Source organism: Labrus bergylta, chromosome 3 (genome assembly GCF_963930695.1).
Source record: "Labrus bergylta chromosome 3, fLabBer1.1, whole genome shotgun sequence".
Taxonomy (NCBI): Eukaryota; Metazoa; Chordata; class Actinopteri; order Labriformes; family Labridae; genus Labrus; species Labrus bergylta.
This window is the reverse complement of record NC_089197.1, coordinates 34113143-34134785: the sequence shown is the minus strand read 5'-3', so window position 1 is coordinate 34134785 and position 21643 is coordinate 34113143. Positions and strand designations below refer to the sequence as shown.

General features: G+C 41.5%; 1 protein-coding gene across 2 annotated transcripts in view; it reads right to left on the bottom strand.

The window, feature by feature from the left end:
- Window positions 1–21643, bottom strand: part of adamts17 (ADAM metallopeptidase with thrombospondin type 1 motif, 17) — a 104353-nt gene that overhangs the window by 52631 nt on the left and 30079 nt on the right. For both annotated transcript variants that reach the window (XM_020631453.3, XM_065953191.1), the window contains exons 4-7: window positions 20178–20350; window positions 17999–18082; window positions 16602–16759; window positions 11323–11366 (exon numbers count right to left, since the gene is read on the bottom strand). In XM_020631453.3, coding sequence (XP_020487109.1) covers window positions 11323–11366; window positions 16602–16759; window positions 17999–18082; window positions 20178–20350 — 459 coding nt within the window. The remainder of the gene's footprint in view (window positions 1–11322; window positions 11367–16601; window positions 16760–17998; window positions 18083–20177; window positions 20351–21643) is intronic.

The window sequence follows — 21643 nt, the reverse complement described above, 5'->3', positions numbered from 1 at the left end:
GTTTATCTGCTCGGTGCAGTTTGCTCTTTTATTGTATCCAGTTGTGGAGAACTTGTACTCCTCCACCCTTCACCACACAGATCCAACATCTCATCCCAACAGAGCTCAGTTAAATCTACATTAAGATTATGAGTGTTGAGAAACAGGGACGACCGTTCTACTTGTGAAGCACACGACTTGACAGATGTGATACTACACTGCCTTTAAATGTTATTAAAATAAATTGTTAGAAACGTTTTTCCTCCCAGTAGTGAGGCTGCTAAAGGATCTCGTTCAAAAAAAACATCACATATATTCCTGTCCTATGTAACAGTAACAGACTGTCTCTACTCATGATGAAAGTGTGCTTGTAAAGAAACCAGGACAGGTATTACCGCTTACACCACAACCAAATAATGACAAAGCACTATCATCTTTTGAATGGCCAAAAAAGTAATTCTGGAAACTATTTAAACATATGATATATTTTGCACAATAATGGAAGTATAAAATGTTCAAAAACAGAAAAAGATATATCTGTCAGAGCTTGTGCACTATAGAGCGTTATCTATCCATCCATTATCTATACCATTTATCCTGTCAAAGATAATGGGAGATCTGACGCCGATCCCAGCTATCATTGGGAGAGAGGCTAGGGTATTAGATTGATGACAAAATGTGTTGCCCAGGAATGTAATTGAGTATAATTCCTTGGTTACATCATCTTGCATGTTTTTCATACTGTGGACATAGCATTGTTTTCTGGAGCTGAGTTGCTTTGGAGTGAGCAATTTCACATCCTTACTATCTCTCATGAGAATAACAGTGACCATGACACAGATCAACAAAACACACCATAATGGTGGCAGCTGATGCAGCACCATCCCTTCCTTTATTTTTCAATTTCTGGGAGCATTTCACCCTATGTATAGAAAAGTGTTGAACTTCCCTGCATCAGAGTATCAACCATAGTCAGAAAACACAGGGGCGCTAATAGCCTAGCGCTTAAGACCCGCAATATTCCATGTCGCAGCTGCCATGGGTTCAAATCCAACTTCAGCCCTTTGCTAGAGGTCAACCCCCACTCTCTCTCTCTCCCAACATTTCCCGTCTCTCTTCAGCTGTTAATCCTGTCCTAGCTATTGAAGGCAAAATGGCAGAAAAACTTTTTCTAAAAAATAAACAACAAGCGGCAACATGCCCAGCTCGACTGTTGAAGTGTTGGGTGTATATTGTTGCACACACAGCTTAAACTGAACGTTGTCCTGCTATTTATTATAGTTGCTGATCACTCTTTCTTCACGATCTGCTGCTTCGGTCCTGACAACAATGTAACACTCTCCCTCTCGCTGTCTTTATTTATCGCCTACACTTAAACACTAACCTGGGTTTGAGTCCAACCCGTGTGTCCTTTGCAAAATTTAATTCCCCAGTCTCTCCCCCTGATTTCCAACTTTATCCACAAACACATAAAAAGCTGTCCGCTGGTTCAGTTTTTCTGTCAGTCACCTTTAGGGAAGATGGGATGTGGACTATACTGAAGGCTTGGGATGTGGCAGGGTTGCTATTGTGAAATTGAAGGTAAAGTCTTGCCATGGGGTAGTTCACCCCAGTTCAGATTTCATATTTGTGTTCTGATAGTCTGTCCTGTAGAAGTCTTTTTTGTTCTTCGAAATACAGTTTAGTCTTTTTTATATTGGTGCAGTGGTTACAGTGGTTGCATTTGTACACTCTTTTTGTTTTGGGCCTAGCCATGAAGATTGGGTGCTGGGTGAAGGCAACAGTGGACCAGTTTCTCTTGGGTGTTGGACATCTCCTGAAACTTATGAGTGGTGGTCAAGGAAAGACTTTGCTTTGTATTTCATCACTTTGAATGCTGTCTTTGTTTTTGATAATTATATTTGTTATGTTTTCTGCTTCTGTACTGTAGGTTGTGACAAATACCATTCTGTCCCTTGTTTGTTTTGGGTCATTTCTTTCTAGGAAAGACTGATAAATCGGGTGGCTGTGACTCAATTGGTAGAGTTAGTCATCACTCAACCAGAAAGTTGGAGGTTCAATCCCCAGCTCCTGCAGCAACATGTCCGATGTGTCCTTGGGCAAGACACTTCACCCCAAGTTGCTCCCGCTGCTTTGTCAGCGGCGTATAAGTGTGTATGAATGGATAAGTTACTCCTGATGGTCACTTTACACAGCAGCCTCTACCATCAGTGTGTGAATGTGTAGGTTTGACATGTGGTGTAATTTCCTCAGACCTACCCACACAGTCTTTTCCTGGTTACAGATTCTATGTATCCAATGGAACAGTTCATAAGGTACATTGTCTCCAAGCCACTTTGGATGGAAGCTCCATGCATTAAAGAGAGTGTTCCTTTAGTAGGTTTTCTAAAAATTGACATGTGCTGAGTCTTTTAAGATCTTGAGGCCAGCAGAAAAGGACAGCTGCCATTAAAAGTAACACATGAACACCAAGATTCCTTCAAGTGTTTGTGTCGTCGTGTCGTCGTGTCGGCTTGTCCCTACCCCCCCCCAACGCTGTAAACCTAGGGGAAACATTGCATATTATGCTTTTCTGGTTTTATATGCTCTTTAGTGTGTTTTCCAAGTGTCCTGTGCATGTTTAGGCACATCTGTGTGCAAAAATTCAAAGTCCGCAGAAACGCAGCTTCTCCTACGTCCTCCTGTTAGCTGTAGCATTAGCTGCATGTAACACTCGGTTCTAGCCCCCCTCGAAAAAAATTTGTCAGTGCAGCGTCATTGTCAGTGTGAGATCACTGATCTAAGTCCATTGGCTCATTGTGGCAAGCCCTGCAGCTCATGTTGAAATTTCCGAGACGTGTGCTGAGCAACTGACCAATAACGACAGAGCGGATCGGCAGACCAATCAGAGCAGACTTGGCCCACGTGGGGTCTAACAGTTTGGGCTCAGCAGAGTGTAGCTGACAGACTCAGAGTGTAGAGGGAGCAAGGAGGAGCAGTACATGAAAACAGACACTTTTTTTGGACTTCAGCTATTGTGAACGTACAAAAGTAGGAACATAGATTAAATATACAAACCCCAAAAAGGGCAGAATATGGGATCTTTAACCGGTTAAAAAACCTTGTCTTGTATTAAGAAGATTTTATCATTTAGAGTCTATTCTGTCAATGTCAATAAAAAGTTAGCAGGTGGCGCTTCAGATTCTGAGCTTGTTCTCAGGTAGTATCCAAGAGCTGCAAGCCATTTTGTATGACCAATGTTTATTGATCATGTTCATTGTGATTTCACATCCATAGTGGCTAAGACAATCTCTGTGCCTATGTTTACCCAATGTGTAACCTTGTTAAGTACATCAGTGGTGTCTTACATAGGCAGATCATTGTTATCAATAAACGATCCAACTGAAAGAATGCCAACAAAATGGCAACGTATCCTTAGTTCCCTGGGTATATTGTACAATTGTTAAACCAGGTCTTCAACATACACCTCATAGGTCTTCAGAGTCTTATGAAAATAACTGCTCCACTGCTCTACTTGTGCAAATCGTGGGGCCTTGTGACATGAAAGAGCCTGAGATGGCCTGGAGAGGAGAAACAGGGAGGGGGAAATGTGGGTGGTAGGGCTTTAGAAGCAGGACCTTTTATGAGTGCTGTGATTACAGTGAGGCTCAAAGTAGGTCACACACTTTGGGCCTGCTCAAACAAAGAGCAGGAGTGTTCTCATTGTGCACGACGATTAGCAGGTTGAGAGTATTATGGTGTAGGAGAGAGCTGAGCAGAGCCAGGCATGGCAAGGAGGTGCCACAATGCTGCACAACACACAGCGCTGCCTCTGTCCTGATCTACTTCCATTACCTCATAGCTCTGCTGATAATAAGTGATAATGTGTGGGAAGGAGTTCTATGTAGGGTAAAACTCGGTGACCCTGCGGGACCTGCGGTGGATACATAATTCAAAACAAATAAACTTTGAAATTCTGATGCCAGAGATAAAACTGATATAGGTCTGCATCCTGCTGGGAAGTGCATAGACTCTTTGAGAACAAGCTCTATCTGAACAACAGATGTCATGTATGTCTGGCCCAAAGTGACCAAAAAATCAAATAGAGCAACTTGGTCAGTGCTAAATCTTTGTAGTCCCAAAGTGTTTGCCATTTAGGTAAGTATGGCAGATTGTGCAGTATTTGATTTATGTATGTCTGTTAGTTAAGGGATTCCATTAAATTAGGTAAGGTAATTAAGGCACAAACATAAGTCAGGGCCTGGAATGCATGTGCAAAAAAGATTCAACCCCTGCATATCTGGCCCCTTTTTGCGAGAACCCCCAAACAAATTTAAGCACAGGACAGACTGGTTGGAAACACTGCATCAGAACGGCCAATATATATTGCAAGTCTGGAATGGCCTTTTGCACAACAGGTCGCTTTCTCTCGCTCACCTCAACTCGTCCGTAAATACACACATTCATTTGGGCAGGTGTGCAGGGATTAGTGGAGGGGACGGTCTGACAAGGCAGTGCTGTCAACACAGACTATTACTGGGTGACCCACCCAGCTAGGGCTGACAAAGTAAAGTTGCATGTATGTTATTAACATGTTTGTTGTTTTGAGCGTCACAGTGTATGTTTTTTTTAATATGTTGAGGTATCTCAGGCTTTACTTGCTACTTCATCATGATGTTATTTTTGTCGCCCTCAGTCTTTTGTAATATTTACACACTGGTTTGTCTTCTCTAGTCACTTTACATCTACACCCTCCTTTAAACAAGACAGTGCTTTTGCCACCTCAAAATCGCTGACTTCCACCATGTCTGCATGCCTCCCTTCTTCAGCTACTGATATCCAGCAAAAAAAAAAAGCACAAAATGCCCTCTGCTGGTTAAAATAAGTATTGCAATATGTTTCTTTGTCTCATCGATTGAAATTGTCCATGTTTTTATTGCTTTTCATTTGTATTGCAAGGTATCATTACATACCTACAGACTTATATACAGTAAGTGAATACTAACCATTACAGAGGGAGAGAGACAAGGGGATGAAATAGTTTTTCTTGCTTACAATTTCTATCTATGTTGATACAATACAAGTATGAATAATCATAAAAATAACTGAGAGTTTTTTTGTTTTTTTTTAAAGAGATACATCCCTTAGCCTGTATGCTAATATGTAGAGAAGCTTCATCGTCATCTTCATGTAAATCTTCATCTTTTTTGAAAAACACTGAAAACCATCAGGGGCCTGTTTCAGAAAGTCTAACTCTAACAAGTCTAACCATGAGATGATTCACCATGGCAACAGGTGACACAAATAAGTCCTTGCAGACATATGGCAAGTATATATTTTTAGAAAAAAAACCCAGCTGCTGAAAATTGCTGCTTGAGTCATTGAGGTGTGAATGTTGTCCATTCATTTAATATTTAATCACACTTTTATTATTACAGATAAAATCTGGTAAAATGGTATTGAACCTAAAATGTTTTTTTTCATATAGGTACAATTCAGCTGGGAGAAAAGCAGACTTGGAAGAAGCTTGAAATGAAATATAAGAACAAAGTTCAAACAGGTAAGGCTTAGACATAATAGACTCAAAGTAAATAGTAAATGCTTGGAGCACATCCACAGCGGTGGTGATGTGAGGCTGGATAAGATTCTGCAGATAGAGTGTGAAGAAAAAAAAGGTTAATGTTCCAATAAGTGGTCATCTGGAAATGATAACACATCCAGCCGGGGTCTCAATATCCTCGCCCGACATAAACATACCTCCCTGTGGAGTAATGCCGCCCCTTCATCTATAGGCGCTTCAACAAAAGGATATGCCATGTTCAACATAAAAGAAGGCCTACATTTTATACAGTAATCTATGCCTAACAGACTTTATGAAACAACCTGGATTTTTTTTCAAACGGTGAATATCTTGTATGAATGATTGAATAAATGAAAGCTTGACTTTGGCTCTGTAAGAGGGAGGAGACTGAGAGAACCTCTGGGTTAATTGAAGTAAACCCTCTCTCAACCAGGTTAGGTTCACAGACTCAGTTACCATAGTAACATTAACATGAATTTAGCTTACCTCTCTTTCTGGAACGGGCTTGAGTTTTACCCCTTTCTTGGGTTTGAGTTAACTCCCAGTCAGAAACGTTTCCCTGATTTCAGGATTAACAGACTCAGGGTTTGCACTAAACCTGCTTTCTGAAGCGGGCCCCAGATTCAATTAGCATTGCCTCCTGGAAGGAATTGATGCTCGACATTTACAACATGAAATGACTGTTGTTTCAGACAACTGCCGTTCTTTAAATATGTCATTCTTAAATAAAAAAAAACAGCCAATCAAAGGCCATGGGCAGTATTTACAGTGTCCTGTTTGATCTGTAGGCCAGCCCTCACTGAGTCAATGAAGAAAACACCACAGTATGTTGTTTATTTACAGGGCACTCATTGGTAAACTCCCTCCTTCCTGACTACTCTTCTGTCTATAAACATTTCACTCCATTCTGCTTGCAGCCAGACTGCTTTTAGTGTTGCTCCACTCATTATGTGGGTTCACTTTCAAAGGACATCTAAGGTGCTCTTGTTTCAAATGGCGTTTTTATGATCTAGTGTCTGAACTACTTGGGGGAGGAAATTGAAACTGTTTTAAAAAAGTGAAATCATTGAAATGGATATGGTTTGCAAGTATGAACATGTGTTTCAGTGACTTTTTTTTACGATTACTGCAGGGCACCCCGGTGGGTCCTCCCTGCTAAAATAGAGGATAAATAAAAAATGTAAATTCAAATGTATTACGAACATAAAAGGAAGGGAGACATCAGCCAGTCACTGTGTTTTCATTCTCGTTCTCTTGAGTCTCAGAAGTTTCCTTTACACAAATGAATCACTGTACAGTTGCAAGCACAGGAGAACATATTGTAGATCACAGATCACAAACGGATGCTGTAACGCTCACAAACTCTTTTTTTGAAGCGCTCAAGAGACTAATTTAATCCCATACAGGGGTCCTTCCTGAGCCTCAGGTGCTGGCTTTGTGTGGTACTCCTCCCTGGTATTTCAAAGAGGGGGAATTCCTCTTTGTAAGTAGATCTGCAGGTTTACTGGACTCCGTTCAAAGGTGTATTTCCCATGATGGGAGACGTGTGAGGTGCAGCTGCTGCTCTCTGAGGAACTCTTGTTTTCTGTGTGTTACATTGTTTCACTCACATAAAGTCAGTGCACAAATGGGTATGTTTACTACTTCTCTGTGTCATTTATATTTCAGGGAATGTCATTTATAATTCAGAGAATGTTTTTTGCCTTCTGGGAAATATCCTATGATAAACGGAGCCAAAACAAACCACACTCTGAGTTCATGTGGTCAGATGGGGAAACAAGCAACAACAAAAAAAAGAAGGGAGAAAAAACGGCTGTGACTTCTTTGGACTGAGGCCAATTCTTTGACTTCCATGGGCATAAATCACAGTGTTGGTGGAAGATATCCAGCCTTACATAATACAGAAACACTGAGGCACAAGACAAAATGATCCTGCTTTAAAATACCAATGCTGACTACAGTAAGTATGGTATATTACACCAACTTCTTCTTTCGTCACACATCTTCTCGAGGAAACATTATTGCTGCCATCATATGTTCACTTTTTCAAACTCCTGTGGAAATGTGATGTTATTACGCAGGTCAGTGGACGGTTTTTGAGTTCAAGCTGCAGGAACCACATCCTGCTGCCCTCGTGTTGTCAGGTTTAAACAACATGAACAGTTGATTTAGGTTAGGCGATTCAACTTGAAAAAAGTCCACACATTCTGTCTACTTCTTCCAGTCAAATTCCTTTTTTTGAAAAACCACAACTGGGAACCATAGAAATGTTAATGATGCTTTGGCTGCCAGTGGTAAAATTGTAAGAGAAAACATATGCAAATCAGTTTGATTTGACAAAAGTAGAGTATGATCAAATGTTTCTACTTGTCAGTCGATTTATTACATCAGTAAACATTTTCCTAATGACTTCATGGTCTCATTCTCTTGTTTCAAGTCTTCTTCAATTCAGCATGATGTTAATTTAGTATATTATGGTCCCATTTAGAGTCTAATAGACTAGCGGTTTTCAAACTGGGAGACGTGTTCCCCAAACACAAACAAAAATAAGAGTAAACATCTGCTCAGATAAATTTTAGGAGGTGTGGGGGAAATTGATGGATTTTTAGTGACTAGAGAGACCCTTGCATGTGCTGTACTTACTCTCTGATGTACATCGCTTTGGATGAAAGCATCTGCTAAATGAATTGTAGAATTGGAGAGAGAGGAGAGGAGATTCTGGAGTGAGCAGCAAAGTGAACAAGTATGACCACAACTATTTAAGGTTTGGATCTTCACGGATTGGTACTGATGATGCTCCACAGTCACAGTGTATCATGTGCAAAGAGGTGCTAGCTAATGACAGTATGAGACGGTGCCAACTCTGGTGCCCAAATTTGGTGGACTTTTTTGATAGCTAAAGGCTGTCAGAGAACTGTAGTTTGTAAGCTGTAATGTGGACTTCAAACCACTTACCTGTGTGAGCGTGGGTTTTAGCAATGACAGTGATCAAAAGAATGAAGATTTCAAGTGCATGATGCCTGAAATGTTTGCATATGATGTGGTTTTAGTAGATGTTCACTGTCTATCTGTGTTGCCTGTATAAAAAGTTTCCCCGGGTCGTATTTTCCGCGAAAGCTCCAGGAAGTGACATTTTATGCACATTCTCAATGTCCTCCTCACTCCGCTCCGCTTACAGAGATCAACAGTACAAACTCATCACACACTCCCGGTCTTCACCTGCACAGCCAGAGGCCGTCTTCCACACACTTCTATCCGCTATAAGAGCTCTCAAAGGTAGACAAACTCAACACACTCTGCCTGCAGAGACTGTCGTTTGTAGGATGGAGAATGAATACAGACACACAGACTCCTTCATAGACTTTCACACGTGTATGACCACTTACCTCCTCTGTAAACATTATGCCTGTAAATATCCAGTGTTTCACGGACGATGATGATGCTCGTTTGTGTACGTACGAGCACGCGAGGGAGAGCGAGCAACAGGTTGATGGTGCAGTTCGCCTAACGGCCATGCGGTGTCGCTACAAACGCAGTATTTTAGAAAGTTACATATAGCCCCTTTAAGTATCTCGGGGTCTTGTTCACAAGTTAGCATAGGATTGACAGGCGGAATGTCTCAGTGTGGGCATTAATGCAGGGAGCTGAGCCTGAAATCAAAGCTCTCGATTTATTGGTCGATCTTCGTTCCAACCCTCACCTATGGGTCATGAGCTATGGGTAGTGACAGAGAGAATAAGATTGCGGATTCAAGCAGCCAAAATGATTTTCTTCCAGGGGGTTCCTGGGTTCAGCCTTGGAGAGAGGGTGAGGAGCTTTGACATTCTTGGGGAACTCGGAGTAGAGCCGCTGCTACTTCACATCGAGAGGAGTTGAGGTTGAGTGCTCGGTGTGAGACAGCTGTCGGGTTCTGCTGACACCTCGGGTTTATCAACCTGCTCTCCATCCAGGAGGCCCGTCAGCTCAGGTTGCTCCAAATTGAACCAGAACCCAGAGTGTCCTTCAGGAAACTTCATGTACAATAACAGGACATAGCCTGTATACTGACTACTTCAATGCATCTTTTAGGAGTGGTTTTAAGATGAGGAAAACGTAAAAAGGGGCTGTGGGTTTTAAAAAATGGTACTTAAAGAAGTACTATCTTAACCATGTGAGGGTCTCAAATCCCCCTCAATACTCAGAAAAAGGGGAGTAAGGTCTTTCTGAGGTGAGGTGGACAACTAGGTCAGAGGGTGCAGATGAATACATTCCCAATCTCAGCTAATTTGTTTGTTGATGTCATCACGCTCAAACATCTGTCCTGGTCACAGTGAAGCATGAGAACATGAGTGTGTTATTTCATCTAAAACATGACTCGATGACGGTGAACATGATGAGGACGTGCACTGTGCACTTTATACCAACGAGAAAGAAAATACTTTTTTTTGTCTAAGATACCTCAAAGAAATAAGAACAGAATCACCATTTGGCTGCATATCTGAATGGAGATTAGTCCTGCAAATGGCTGGGCTCAGTCAGAACGCAGAGGGAGCGGTTGGGGGAGGAGGGGAGGTATGGTGCTGAGTTTGTTTTGGTCTGAGAGACCGGTGCTAATGTGCGACATCTACCAGATTGAAAGCGACATGTGATATCTTTAAATGTTAAAGTGAAACGTCCTCGTGGTTGACACCCAAGAGTTGGCAGCTTCAGCTTTCTGGTGTGAACTGTCTTATGTCTTTGGCGACACCACCTTCAACCTCCTCGATGCTATTTTCTTACTCACCCACGGCCAGTCCCCTGCATAGCTCCTCATTTATTTAAATAACACTACAGACTGATTCTATGACCCTCCTGCTTTCACATTAACTCTAAGTGTTCAGCTTCTGTTGTTGATGGACACATCAGAATTGCAGAAGAGCACAGATACAGCCATGGTTCTTTAGCTCTGATTCTGCACTATTCACCACTGCACTGTTTCATATTTAGTCATGTAAATATTAATCTTTTCTTATTATGTTTATTGTTGATATTTAATGTTGTACCTGTACATAAGAGAGCACAGTTCACCAAAGTTAAATTCCTTGTGTGTGTAAGCATACCCGGCCAATAAATCTGATTCTGATTCAAATATTTAATACTGATGCCTCTACACGACCCTCAGTTTTTCACACTGACTGACATACTTCCTGATCCACCTGTCCCCTCCACCCTTCCCACCAGTGCACCAAAATACAGGAAGGCAAAGATAATTGAAGTTGATAAAATAGTGAGTCAGTGGAGTGTTGCCTCCTCTGCTCAGCTAAATGTTTTTTATCTGAAGGACCTGGATGTGTCTACTTCTATATGTCTGTCAATCGGGAGTGCAACACGAGAATATTTTGTTGATATCCCCTCTAAAGTCAGTGTTCTTATTTGCACATATAATTTCCTATGGGAGAAATACTATTAATGTTGCATTTGAAACAAAACCAACAAAAGACTTATCCGTGCTTAGGTTTATCTGGCAGTCTGGCAGTCACTGGGGTTACTGCCCTTTATGATGTCACTAAGGGAAAATCTCCAAATGGCCTGTTTAGCACACATTTTCTGAAAAGTGGAGCAGGAAAAACAGAGAAGATGGACTCATTGGGGGTTAGTCTGAAGACAGACTAGGGACACATATTAGTGTTACATGCTAAAGTGTAGTTTGCATAATATGTGACCTTTAATCTCCAGCTGAGCTCACCTCATGCCCTACAATGAACACACATACACACAAACACACACAAGTATGTTTATGACAGGACAGACATAGTGGTACTCACCCACAGTGTCACAGGGTTCGTCTTTGTGAACGCAGAAATCTGTCCTGAAAGAAGGAAAGAAAAAACGGTTTACTCTGTGCGACCCTTTCATCATATTTTACTACTTAATAAGAGCACAAACAGATGTCACAGATTTCCATTTGAATGAGGACACATTCATGTAGAATCCACCCATACCAGAGAAGTCTCTGTTTAAGACTTCTGCAGGTACAAAGTAGACGAAAAGAAAAAAAAAATACATGCAGAGTGACCTGCATACTATGATTTTTTTGGAGTCTGTTCTCTGGGACTTTTTACACCCTTTAATACCACATATGCAAGGAGCTGGTGACTTTAAGAATGTCAGGCTCGTGTCTTTAAATATCTGTGATCTACGAAGATGTTTAGCCTGGATTCTGTACAAGCACTCCGACTGGTTTCTTAGAAACGGGGCCGAGATGACCGACATCTCTTGTGGTTGCTCCGACAACTTGACTTTAACAAATCAGAACTTTACCTTTAAGTAAAATTGTAAACTCTGTGATAACAAAGGGTTAACACTAGAAGTGACATCTTTTTGTTTTCTTTTTTTCCTTTTCCTTTAATGTGATTTGATCCCTTTATATTGATTTTGTTCTTATATGTAATTATGTGTGTATATGTATATATTTCTCCTTTCTATAGGTCTGTTCTGCCCGTGGCTCACACGCTGATCCTTCTTTATCTCAAACTCCTTAGCATTTTGATTGCTGTGTATAAGGGTGCGTGTGTGTTTGTGTGTGTGTGGATGGGCGTCTGCTGCATACGTGTTTTAGAGCGCGGAACTTTGTTTTTTCCAAACGGTGCACTCAAACCAAGTTGGACACCACAAAGGTGGAGTGCAGGCCTATATTTGATTTCATGGTATGACTGTCCTATACCATATTTGTATCTGTAAAAATACAAAATGTTGATCGTAAAAAAGAAGAAAGAAGTGACTTCTTCCACATTGGACGGTGACATCAGATCATCTATGAATAAAAAACAATTGACTGATTCAAGAACTTATTTGAATCTTTGTGTAATAAGGAACCAATGAGTTCCTTTTAAGAGTTACAGTCCATGTTTCCACAGCAGACCTCGGACCTCCTTATACAAAGACAAACATGTCAAATCAGTATCTTTTACAACATGTAATCAACTACTACCCCGACCTGTGATTACATTCTAACTTTCATCCTCACACTCTCAGACACTTGTAACTGTGCCTGAGTCAGCCTGCTGCTGTGACTCAGCTCTGTTCTGCTTGTGTAACGGCTGCTGAGCGGTCAGCACAGCTGGCTGCTTTCCCGGACTCCAGCGTCTGATCAGCTGGAAGAGGAAGCAACACTAAGCGGAGCTGACTCCCGTTTGGAAAGAGGTGGAGGTAAACAGATGGAGAGGGGCTGCAGCTGCACAAAGAAATGCATAACAAAGACAGAGAGGGATGATGGTTATGAAGGAAGAGAAAAAAAGAGAAAAAGGAAGGTTGAAACAGTCTGAAAATGAAATCAAGATTCAGCAGGACATGCTGGCTCTGATGTTTTATTTTGGGGAGAGTTTATGATGGGGCACATTACTGTACAGTTTCATTATTTTAGCACTTCCTTTAACTGGGACTTCCACATTGAGACATCACTCACATACAGTAACCTAAAATGTCAGCGTGACTCAGAAGACACAGACTTTGAACTTGCATCACATGGATGTGTATTTAATAATTACTCTAGCTTTAAGACTTTTTTTACTAGCTATACAGTCTGAAATATTGTCAATGCCTCTTTATGAGCAACAGAAGCAAACCAGACCATCTACTGTCAACCAGCATTTGACAAACGTCTCTCCATCCTGAACAACACCCACCACCTCTCTGCACAGGAACCTTCACCAGGCAGAGTGTTCAGTGGCAGACTGCTGTCCGAGTCCTGCTCCACAGACAGACTCCAGAACTCTTTTCTCCCCCTGGCCATATGACAAAAACATCTCTGTTATAGCAGGGACATCTGAGCTGTGGCTCCGACCATCCGTCTCTCAACCGGAAGGTCGAGGGTTTGATCCCCAGCTCCTGCAGCAACATGTCCGATGTGTCCTTGGGCAAGATGCTTAACTCCAAATTACTCCCACTGCTCTGTCGGCAGCGTATCAATCTTTGCCATCAGTGTTTACATCTATCTATCTATCTATCTATCTATCTATCTATCTATCTATCTATAGTATCCATCCAATTAAAGAAGATCAAAGGTTGATTACAGACCAAGTGCCTTTAATTCACATTTTATACTGATCAGATTCCCAGTAACTAATATGCCTGCCTGTTAAAGACGATTTTGCATTGCCAACATTTAATGTTGATCAGACAACACAAAGGTGCAGGCAAGGAGATGATCCAGTTGATATTCTGTTGCTTTGAAATCACACAAAATCAATACCTCAGTAGCTTCAAAGTTTGTTAGAACCAAAGTAAACTCATTTTCTATCCAGCCTGATAACATCTAAATGCAACTTTGGATTGTATTTGTCGTCAATAAAAACAAGTGAAGAGGTGAACAAAATGTTTTCTGTGCAACATAAATCAAGCATGGTACTCAAAAATGTTAATCTATTCACCTTTTTTTACTTTTGTAAGTGTAGGTGGGAGAGAGTGCAGAGAGAGAGCGGGAGTCTGAGAGTGTGAGGCGGTTGAGTTTAGTGTTGCCATGACCAGAGCAGCAGAGAATGAGAGATCAGTGGTTGCAGGATTTATCAGGACAAATGATCTGTCAAAGCTGTGTGTTCCAAAATAAAAGCCCCGACTCCCCAATACTCAAGGCCGGCTCCGTGTCTTGTTGCTGCTTGCTCCAGGCGACTTAGCCCAGAAGTTAGAAAGGTCTGCCCAGGAGCAAACCAAAAAGTCTACCCAGTGCTTTCTCACTAAAGTCATGACTCTGCAGCAGGGAAATTAATCAATTTTTACTTGCAACACCGAGTGTGAAATGCTCCAGAGTTTAAAAGATTGATTATGTGATGGTGTCACTTCAGCTGCCGCCTTAACGTTATGTTGTGTGTTTCTATTGTTACAACATGGCTGTTTTGCTAAGCTAACTCTCTGCAAAGATAGTAAGGATGCAAGATGGCTCACTCCTCAGCAACTCAGAACGATTTAACGTATGCACACAGCATGGAAAAAAACACACAGAGATGATGTAACCAACCAACAAATCTTTGATGATTAAATGAAACTAATTCAGTAGACACATCATGCACCCATTGGTTAAAGGTCATCAAACTGGGACCGGGTCAGCCAGTAGCTGGAGGCAGCAGGAAAGTTCTTCCAGACACAGTTCATGGAGGAGGAGGAGAGATTAACCCAGCTGTGATGATATGAACTCAGACATGAAGGAGTGTGATTTTCTGACAGTGAGGTTGTGATGATCTAATGCAAAAAACACACACAATGATCCTATAGTCAAACTTTGTTGAGGAACACAAAGTGAAAATTAGCTTCACTTGTGGTTCTGAATGTCGGATCAAAAAACCTTTTTTCATGTGGCAGCAGGCGGCTACCGATGAAGACAAGAAATGATCACAGGCCAGTATCAAATATCTGACGATTACACACACACACACACACACACACACACACACACACACACACACACACACACACACACACACACACACACACACACACACACACACACACACACACACACACACACACACACACACACACACACACACACACACACACACACACACACACACACACACACACACACGTTGGGCGTTGAGTGACCGGGCATAAAAAGGAAACCAGAGATTGCTGTGACACGCTTTAATTTGCCCGCCCGCCGCCTCTCTATCACCCTGACTGCTGCTGGCAACATCTCGCTCCCCCCCTGCTCCCCCCCTACTCCAGCTCCAGAACAAAAGACCCCTGTATTCACCCCCCCTTCGCAGCAAGAGGAGACAGGATAGGATCTGACAGCAGACATGAGTACTCATTTAACCCCCCCCCCCCCTCCCCACAGCACTGGAGTTAGAGCAGATAATAATAGCTAATCCTAAATTAGGAATGTGTCATGTTGTGCCAGATGCTGCCATGTCGGGATTGAAACATGAGGATGAAGAACAAACCTGCCTCACTGACAGACTGAGGGAGACCTGATAAGAATCCCCCACCCCCCCCTCCCAACCCACCCTGTGTCATGAACAGGGCCAGGATTATAGAGACTGTTTTCAGGTGTCCCAGCTCAGGGTCAGCTCCTTTGAAGTCCATGTTTAAGATCAGTGTTGTCACTTACAGTAATTGCCAATTAAGAATAGAAAGTTAAAGGTATGCTGACAGAACATCTCTGTTTTATGTTCTATAATATTAAAAAAGTTTGTAATTATTGATGCTAACACGTTATGGCAGTGCTGTTGACAGGTTAACATAATAAGCATTGTGTTATCTTAATTTAAGGACCTATCTATTTGTAAAATGGAACGTTTCAGAGGTTAAATGTTTTACATGTGATTTGTTTGATCCAGCAGATATCGCCCTTGAGCACCAGCATGAAACCAAAACAACTGGCGCTGCATTGTTGTGTTAGCATGCTAATGCTAGCGATCTTTATTATGCTCGTATCTTCACACTGCATGTAGATTTACCTGAAATGAGCGTGATCTAGAAACACAGTTAAGCAGTGAGTACAGTATGTTATTCTTCTTTTCTCTAGTCCCTCAATTAAACAACTTTTATACTCGAGGGGAGGAGTCAGCCGGCCGTCCGGGCGATGTAAACAAACTGAAGATAGGACTCTGAAAACTCTGAAAACATCACAGACAGTGGGACTCGGGTGTTACACCCATTGTAGACAGTCATGACTCACAGAGTTATTTTCAGAGGATGTACTTGATTTATATTATATTTAAGTGTGAAAAATCACATATAAAGCCTTTAAGGTTTAGAGGGAGCAGCGTTCAGCCAATCCTCACAAACAACTAACCACCAAATTCGTCTTTGTGTACTTTAATATATGAAGGCTGGATATTTAATTTGACTCAAAAACTTTATCAGACAATCAGTATGTTTGTGCACCAGTGATTTGATTAAAATTACTCAACTCGAGATGTAACATTATGTTATGAGACCCTCGAGACTGGATAGCTAAAACGTTGTTGATTTTTAGGTTTTAATACAACAGGCTTACGATCCCCTTTGATCACGAGTTAAAAGAGTGAAGTGTCTTCATATTGAAGATGAATGAAGCTGAGAGCACATTTCATACACGTGGTGATCTGAAGAGCTGCCTACATACCTGGTGACCAGCACAGCAGTGTCCACAGGTGGAATGTCGTCTCGTCCACCAGGAACGTGGTTGGTGCCCAGGTACCGCGGCCCCCCGAACTCCTGATACTGCCACTGACAGAAGCTCTCCAACGACCTCTCACCATGATGGCCCACTTTGAGCCGTTCCTAAAGAGCAATGCAGGTTAACCTCCTGCTCTCCTGGAGATGAGGCTCAGTGTTTTTTCCCTTAGATGTAATATTACACTATTCACAGTAGTCACAGAAATACTCAAAGCTTGTTTAATAAATGAATAATGACAAGATGAGACATTAAAAATGTCCAAATGCACTCTATCATTGGATCTGATATCCTATGTGCCATCTTATTTGTACAATTTGGACAGTGTGCAGGAGTTTGCCTGCAAGTTTTTGTAAATAAAACAATAAATTAGCCAAACTTGGATCCCCTGAAAGGACCCCTACAGAGATAGAAATGTTGTGTACAAGAGTTTAATCTTACTTTAAAGCTGTTGCATCACTCTTCACAGCTGCCTAACTCCATTGAGAAAAACTGTGATTTGACCTCATACAACACAGAGGTTGCTGGTTCAGTTCTGCCTGAATTCATGTTTATTTTTTTATTTCTTTGTAGAGCAAAACTTTAAAACTCTAAAATTGTCTTTATTTGTTCATGCTGTATATGTTCAGGGTTTAGATTTTATTTTCTTGTTTCTATTATGTCTCATTCTTCCCTGGTGTTGCTTTATCCCTGTGTGTATTTTTCTGTTCATATTCCTGGCTCAAGTTTTCAGTGTTTCCTGTTTTATTTTGTAGGTCTTGCCCCTGCATTATTATGCCTTGTATTACTTCCTCCCTTTGTGTGTTTCTCTCCCTTTTTGATCACCGTTGTCTTGTTAGTCTCACCTGTGTTTGATTGCACCCTGTACATATGGTGCATTCACGTGGTGTCAGAAACATCGGAAAAAAAACGAGTTTCAACTCGGAAACTTGGACCACCCGAGCAGCACATGCATGCAGTCTCTGTGTTTCTACTCTTCTGTGTCAGTTCATACGTATACATACTCTTGTTCCTAGTGTTGCTCGTAACTCCCCGGTTTCTACTTGTGGATCTTTTTGTTGGATTATAATTAACTTTGATTTGGAACTTGGAAGCCTTGTTTTTGCCTTTTTATTCAATTAAATATTTTAGTTTCCTGCAATAAGGTCCACCTCTTTGTCTTTCTTACTAAACCTGTCTAAAGTTTCAATAAATAAAATGTAAAAAAAAATGATATGTTAATTTTGTGAATTGCTGCATGCTGGGATTTCTTGCCAGCACTCAGACACTGGGTGGGGCAGTGTCTGCTGTGGGGGTCTGACAGAGAGTTTAAGAGGGGTCACAGAGGGTAAAAAAGTCAGGCTTACTGGGCGGCTGTGAAGCAACACCAGCTTGGTGACCCGAATGTTGATCCTGACCCCCAGGCTGCGGTGATGGAACATGTTGTAGACCTGTGAGAGACAGAGACACACGTTTCAGGATCAGGAGACCAAAGAGCTGAAAGGAATGCAGTGAATGTTTGATACGGTTAAAAGGCCTTGCACATTGCCAGGGAACCAGTTTCCCTATTAACTATGGTTTCATTATTCGTTCCACTACACGGGGTGTTTCTGTTCTCACCAGAGATTAAGACAAATCACTGTTTTCGCAAACTTACATCTCTTACCTCCAGCAAGTATTTTTACATTCAGTTGACAAGCCTGAATAAATGCTGTATTTAATTTTCATTTTTTTAACCAGTAAGAATGTTAAGTTAAATCCTCTTCCTATTCTTAATTTTTTATATTTTAAGTGCTTATTTACTTTGTATCTATTCTTATATTGTTTTATTTGCTCTGATAACATGTTGCTGTAACACCACAGTTTCCCAGTTTGGGATCAATAAAGTAATTCTATTCTATTCTATAAACATGAACAAAGTCTCAGTGAAGTCACCCATTGGCTTAAGGCCAGATCAGCCACGCCCCTAATTATGCATACATGGAATCCTTCAGAAATATCAAAACAGGTGAGTTATAAACATCACAACTCTCAAACTTTTGTGTGTGTGGAATCAGTTTCATGCCTGGAGGTTTAGGCTTGGTTCTGTTGAGTAAGGGTTTTTTGGAGAAAGGGTGTGATACTTTATTATGAGGGCAGGGAAACGCAAACAAAGTGATAGCAGCTGTGTTGCACAAGCTTAATGTCCCAGGCTTATGAAGATGATACACTATATTAGCATTACTATGGCAGCGAAGCTTTGTGTCCCCCTCCCCCCGTCTGTAAATCAGAAGCAAAGTGAATGTGAAACAACATGTGGCAAACATCATGAAGCGTCTTCACCAATATAAAGGTAGTACATAAGTACTGAGTAATTATGTTACTGTCAAGTAACTTAATGAAACATCTAGAATCAAATATAAATGTGTCACAATCAACAGCGTGTAGCTGAAACAGTTTGGCTTCAGAGAAACTTAAACAGACTGTGAAGGACTTCTGTCACAGACCATTTAATGTTACTTCCTCACGTCTGTGTGGAGTAAAGACTCGACATTTTAAGTTAATAATAGAAATTAAAGGGATACTTCACCCATTTGCACTAAGCTTTGTATCATTAGAAACCTGGTAGTATTTTTGAATGGTCGTGCATCCCGCCCTCATTTTCCCCTGAGATGTGAAATCTTTGTATTTCTGAGTGCAAAAATCTTACTTTTGCTTCACTGGAAGCTGTTGTGGTTAGCGGGGTGGAACTACATCGCTAGTTCCTCATATTTTTGACCACTGAAGCTATAGACCAATCACAGATCAGTGGGTGGGAACTCACTCCCAGAATTGAAACTTAACGTCCACCATATTGCTTGGAAGCTATGCTAATAGGCTCTATGGAGAAAGCTGATAATGGAGAAAAAATATAAATATAGCAGCGAGATGACTGCTGCCGACAGGCCGGCCTTGTCATGGCTGCTGCAGCCGCGGGCCCCCGCTGGTATATTGCTGGCGGCTGGTGGTGAGGACGAGGAGCCGGGGCCGGCTCGAGCTGGGGCGGACTAGTAGTGTCGGTGCTCTCACTGTTTGTCTATGGACGCAGACATAGAGTCTGTTTTCTGACAGGAATTTACAAGATCAATTCTGGAAGAAATCTCTGAATCAGTTGAGGAAACAGTCTTATGTGTTGAAGTAAATATGTCTGTAAACCTAACCTTAGTGGGAGTGGCCTGCGGTGCTGTGCATTCTGGGATTTGGTGTCTTTCATCCACATGAGCCAAAAAGACACTTTCTGTCTTTTCTCGGCCAAGAAGGCACCAACTTCAAAATGTATTTCACATTTCTACATATATGACCCAATGTCAATACAGATTCATGTTTCAACGGGGGAAGTATCCCTTTAAATATTAATGGATGAAGCCTGAGTGACGTCAGCCATCTGTTACTGCAGGGAGGTCCTGAGGCAAACCTTCAGTCATGTTTTTAAGAAGACACCTGAAATGTACTGGAAAGTGAAGTTTTATCAAATGTGTGGATGAATGTCCGCTCAGGGCTTCAGTAATATTTGTCTCCGACCCTCACCATGTTCATGACGGTCAGCAGGAACCTCTGAGCCGCTTCAGCGCCGTGGTACTGCACCATGTCGGAGTCAGCCACCACCACTGTCTCCACAGTGTACGCTTCATGCAGCCTGATGGCGTTTCTCTTCCCACGACCGTCCTCACCCATTTTAGTCACCTTCTCCTTCTTCTTCCCTGCAGACACAAACACACGCACAGAATGAATCAGGATTATTTAGTCAAATGTACCACAAAAACGTCTGAGTTCAGAACTCAACAGTACAAGAACTTCATTGCTCTGCATTCAAATCACTGTTTAGAGACCGACCTCAACCTGAGATGAGAAGGCAGAGATGAGGGTAGATGTCGAGGGTAGTTGAGGGTAGATTTCGATGTCAGGAGGGACATCTGCTCTCTCACAGTATGCAGATATCTTTTAGAAGAGTTTATTTAAAACCTTATTTGTCGATGGGCTTTAATAGAGTGTTATGGCCTAAATGAATGATTGAAGCTAAGAAGAGAGGCAAACTACAGGTGTTCTGTTGGGATGTGCTGCCTTGTTGAAAAATGCAACCATAGCTCGAAACCATAGCAGAAGCTATCTGTATCCCCCACCAAAAAATGCTACCAAAACATAATATATTAATTCACTACTCATTCCCAGAGGAGAGCACAGTCCATCAAAACTGTAACTCTATTAACTATGAAGCCCTTAACGAAGACGTTAACTTTGATGGCAGTTAATCAGTTAATTTGGTTAATGATTAACTAAAGTTAAGATTAACATTAACCGGTGTTACGCTTTAAAGAGTGGCCATGTTTACTGTCAACTTTCAGACGAATCCGTCCGTGGTTGTCATGGTGTATTACATATGATTGGTGTTTTGGACATTGCAATACAAAACAAAACAATGCAGCACTCGTAAGGACACTTTCCATCTTTAACATCTGTTGTTACTTTGATAACCATAGACACATTCAGCTAAAATAATCCAATAACAATAACACTTTTTAAACCATTACACAGGTATTGTGAGAGAAAAAAAAAATCTGCTTTTTGCGATGTCATTAGACTTGAGTTCTTCTATGATACTTGGCCAATGTTTTCTACAGAGCTCTGTTGTAACTTTAGTTTTTTTTTTTTCTGTTGTCTTCTCAGCTTGAACCAGTCTGACCATCTTGCTCTGACCTCTCATTAGAAAGATGTTTCCATTATTAGGTACGCTGCTCAGTGGATTTTTTCTTTTTTTTTTTGCAACATCAATGTAAACTCCAGAGACTAATGTGCAGAATATCCCATGAAAGCAGCAGTTACTGTTACACTCCAACAACACCGTCTGGCACCGAAACCATTCCCCAGTCAGAGTCTTTTTACGTCTGGTATCCAAACACCATCATGTCTGTGTTCATAACATCACAGTTGGGTTAATCTCCCCCTCCTAACTCATGTGTCTGGATGAACTTTCCAGCTGCTTCCAGCTACTTGAG